The 4,688-nt window shown below is 49.9% G+C and overlaps 1 protein-coding gene across 1 annotated transcript; it reads left to right on the top strand.

Moving 5' to 3' along the window:
• Positions 1–481: 481 nt before the first annotated feature.
• LOC132625679 (uncharacterized) lies at positions 482–3,528 on the top strand. Its single transcript, XM_060340279.1, has 4 exons — positions 482–613; positions 764–1,420; positions 1,462–2,658; positions 2,716–3,528. The coding sequence occupies exons 1-4, from the start codon at positions 482–484 to the stop codon at positions 3,526–3,528; spliced, it is 2,799 nt and encodes a 932-aa protein (XP_060196262.1).
• The last annotated feature ends 1,160 nt before the right edge of the window (positions 3,529–4,688 follow it).

The following is a 4,688-nucleotide window of genomic DNA, read 5'->3' on the forward strand; positions in this document are numbered from 1 at the left end:
GGTTTTATTTTTAAAGCATTATTAGGGGGGGTCAAGCAATCAAAACTTTCAAGCAAGCAATCAATTCTCTGTACTGGTGTCTCTCCCCCTCGACACCGCTTGCTTTCTTTGTAATAGCTTTTCATTAATGCAAACAACTCTTTTCTCAATTCACTTTCCTGTTCTCTCAATTGCTCTTGACATTGGTTTTCCCGCACGGCATTGACAGTCTCGTCTAGCGTGCGGAGGGGACCCCGGTTGGCGGACAGTAACCTTGGAATCATCGGTTGCTTAGCCTTATGTCGCCCTTCCAAGAAGTCTCAGGAAGGCGCCGCGTAACAGTTGGTATCAGAGCTTAGGCTCGACATCGGACGAGGGAACACGTTGCTATTGTTGTCACTTTCTGACCATAGTGAACCATGGAGACCGCCTCTTGATTTTGGAAACTGCGGTCAATAGATTTCGACCCGTGACCGAAAGGGTGGAGGACCTGGACCGCAGGATGCGGCAGGCTGAACAAGACATTGTGAATATTGCTACTGACACTGATGCAACCGCACAGACGGCTGCCGCGCAAAGAGATGAGGACCTAGCCCATAGGACTCAGGAGGCAGATAGAATGACTGCCATGCAAGTAACCATCGACAACTTGACTAATCAGCTCAATGTTGTCAATGCTGCCTTGCAGGGCCTGCTCCGATGAGGGGGCAATCCTATTGGGGGCGCGGCAAACATTGCCGCGGCACCCCAGAAACTCAAGATTCCTGAACCAAAGCCCTATCAGGGTGCTCGAAACGCCAAAGAAGTGGAAAATTTCATCTTTGACATCGAGCAGTACTTCGACGCTGTGGGAGAACTGGAGGAGCCCAAGAAGGTAGCAACTGCTGCCATGTATTTACAAGGCGACGCCAAACTCTGGTGGCGTGTGAAATATGAAGCTATCAAGGCAGGTGAGGATGCTCTTGAGACATGGGAAGAACTAAAAGCAGCCATTCGTTTACAGTTCTTCCCCGAGAACGTCGAGTATAATGCACGGAGGAAACTTCGGGAACTCAGGCAAACGAAGTCAGTCCGAGATTATGTCTGCGAGTTCTCTGCACTCATGCTGAACATAAAGGACATGGGCGACAAGGACAAGCTTTTCACGTTCATAGAAGGTTTGAAACCCTATGCCCGCATGGAAATACAAAGACAAAGGGTGGATTCCTTGCCCAAGGCTATCCAAGTTGCGGAATGCCTCAGTGACTACCAAGTGGATGCTCGAAAGGATAGACCTCAACCACCAGCCCGTGGGGGATTCAAAGGGGGCCAATCCTACAATGCTGGCCCCAGCCGAAGTGGGGGAGATCGTAGTGTGACCAAATCTAAAGGTTCCTCCTCAGGCAGCAATAGTGCTGCATCTCATAATAATGATCGAGGGCGGAAGCCCCCTCAGGATGTCGTCATTGCGGCGGACCACATTGGAACAATGAATGCCCACAGGCACAGATAAATGCCCATCAAATTCTGGATGATGGGACAGACGATGATGAGGATGATGCGGATCAGACAGAACCAATAGGTGCTTTCAATGCACTTGTTTGTTCCATTTCCAATGCTGTAGAGGGCACCAGTGCCGGCATATGCAAAAAGAAAGACCCTAGCTCGACTGCCAAGAGGGGAAAGACAAAGGCAGGCAACGGGCCTCCTCCCAGCAAGGAGAAGACCCTGATGTTTGCCGACTTGAGAGTAAATGGCAAACCCATTAAGGCCATGATAGACACAGGTGCAACGCACAAGTATCTGGCCACCACAGAAGTTGAACGCCTTGGCCTAGTTGTTGGAAAGGGTAAAGGTCGTGTCAAAGCTATCAACTCACCGCCCCAATTGGTGGGTGGGATAGCCAAAGGAGTGCGGGTAAAGATGGGTCCTTATGAAGGCAAGTTCGACTTGCGGGTAGTGATCATTGATGACTTCGACTTGATAGTGGGGTTGGAATTCATGAGACAAACTAACATCATTCCCATACCCTACGCGGATGTGCTTCTGATGATGGGAGCAAATGGGGCCAAGCCCTGCATTGTCCCATGCACAACCATAAAGATGGCTTCAGGAAATATCTCTGCATTGCAGCTAAAGAAGGGGGTCCAGCGACAAGAACCCACGTTCCTAGCTACCCTTTGCATTGAAGAGATTGAGCGCTCTTCGGGTCCCATTCCAATGCCCGTGAAGGAGCTCATGAAGGAATTTGAGGATGTCATGCCGCAAGATATGCCGAAACGACTCCCGCCTAGGCGGACGATCGATCATGAAATTGAGTTAGTGCCGGGTGCGAAGCCACCTGCCCGGGCACCCTACAGAATGTCACAACCCGAACTCACCGAGATTCGGAGACAGTTGACGGAGATGCTGGACACGGGGATCATCGTGCCCTCCAAGTCGCCTTATGGGTCACCTGTACTATTCCAAAAGAAACACGATGGCACCATAAGGCTTTGTGTTGACTATAAGTCCCTCAACAAGATCACCGTGAAGAACAAGTACCCCATACCACTAATGGCGGACTTGTTTGACAGACTGGGCGGTGCCACAGTGTTCACCAAAATAGACCTGAAGACAGGTTATTGGCAAGTCCGCATTGCGGAAGGAGACGAGTCCAAGACGACATGTGTGACAAGATATGGCTCGTTCGACTTCCTGGTCATGCCGTTCGGTCTGACCAATGCTCCGGCCACGTTTTGCACTCTAATGAACTAGGTCTTTCGAGAATACATTGATGAATTTGTGGTGGTATACCTGGACGACATTGTGGTGTACAACAAAACATTAGGCGAACACCTGGAGTACCTAAGGAAAGTCCTAAATCGGTTGCGGGAGCATGAATTGTATGTAAAGCTATCCAAGTGCTCCTTTGCTCAGAAACAGATTGACTTCCTTGGGCATGTTGTTGAAGAAGGTCGCATCAAGATGGACCAACAAAAGATCAAGGCTGTCACAGATTGGCCACCACCCAAGGATATCCATGCCTTGAGGGCGTTCCTTGGCCTATGCAACTTTTATCGACGGTTCGTCAAGAACTACTCCCTCATTGCATTACCACTGATAGAGCTCCTCAAGAAGATCACACCTTGGGACTGGTCGCCAAAGAGAGCAGACGTTTTCAACTCACTAAAAGTGGCTATGTCTAGTAGCCCTGTTTTGGCCTTGCCCGACTTGACCAGACCCTTCGAAGTAGAGACGGATGCCTCTGATTACGCCTTGGGTGGAGTCTTGCTACAAGAGGGGCACCCGGTGGCCTACGAAAGTCGAAAACTGAAAGATGCGGAACGGCGCTATGCGGCTCATGAGAAAGAATTATTGGATGTCGTCCATTGCTTGCGCCTTTGGAGGAACTATCTTTTGGGTTCCCCTTTCGTGGTGAAGACGGACAACACAGCTGTCAGTCACTTTATGACCCAGCCAAACCTAAATGGCCGCCAGGCTAGATGGCAGGAACTTCTAGCGGAATTTCACTTCAATCTAGAATACCGAAGTGGGAAGACCAATCATGTTGCGAATGCACTGAGTTGAAGGGCCGATTTAGCATCGGTATGCCTGCTCGCCACCCTTAGGGGGAGCGAGGTGGCTACCACCATAAAAGATCAAATCCAGGGCCTTTTCACCAAGGACCCTTCGGCACAGTATTTGGTTGACCTAGCAGGTCAAGGAAAAACTCGCCAGTTCTACATGGAAGATGGGTTCCTGAAAGCAAAAGGGAACCGCCTTTAGGTTCCTAAAGGAGGAGATTTGCGGAGAACTCTCCTGATGGAATGTCACGATACTCTATGGGCAGGCCACCCTGGAGAAGAACGTACCATGGCATTGCTACGCCGTGCATATTATTGGCCCCAGATGGCAGATGATGTCGCTCAGTATGTGAAGACTTGCTTAGTATGCCAGAAAGACAAGTCTGACCGTTTGACACAAGCGGGCCTGTTGGAGCCCTTACCGGTCCCAAAGAGGCCCTGGGAAAGCGTCTCACTGGATTTCATCACCGGCTTACCCAAGGTTGGAGATCTCACGACTATCTTAGTCGTGGTTGATCGGTTTTCTAAGTATGCTACTTTCATTGCGGCACCCAAGTATATATCAGCAGAGGAGACGGCTCGAATCTTCTTTACCCATGTTGTCAAATATTGGGGCCTACCCAAGGATATTGTTAGTGACCGCGACTCTCGCTTCAAGTGCTGAGGCACACCGGGATCGTAGGGAATCTGTCGAGGGAGTGACAATCTAAGAACCAAGATGTTGTTCAAAATGGGCGAAGCTACCACTTTGAAGAAATGAAGTACCCACCACGAGTACGTCCGAAGAACTTGACGAGTGCCAAGAGGGTGCAAAATATGTAAGTGCCAAAGACACCACTGTGGAGCGTGGGTCATGCAGGGGCCGTGTGAGACGTCAAAGGGGACAAGATTGCGTTTGAAATGCCGCTAGTGCCAGTGTGTGGGCAAGTTAACTGCGATTTATGGGGTCGAGCCTCGATTTGTTTATACAGTTGGTATAGCGGGATCTTGCGGAGGAAAACGGACAAAGGACCATGAGGAAATGGTTGGCAAAGGTTGCCACATCGAGGGATGCCTACCTTGACAAATAACGAAAAGTGTCTTCCACTTTTAGTGGGGGAGTGTTCGCCAGTGAAGAGGCGTTGGGCCATGTGAAAATTGAAGGACGATTGTCTTCTGAAGTAA

Source organism: Lycium barbarum, unplaced genomic scaffold (genome assembly GCF_019175385.1).
Source record: "Lycium barbarum isolate Lr01 unplaced genomic scaffold, ASM1917538v2 unchr_scaffold_27, whole genome shotgun sequence".
NCBI classification, from domain to species: Eukaryota; Viridiplantae; Streptophyta; class Magnoliopsida; order Solanales; family Solanaceae; genus Lycium; species Lycium barbarum.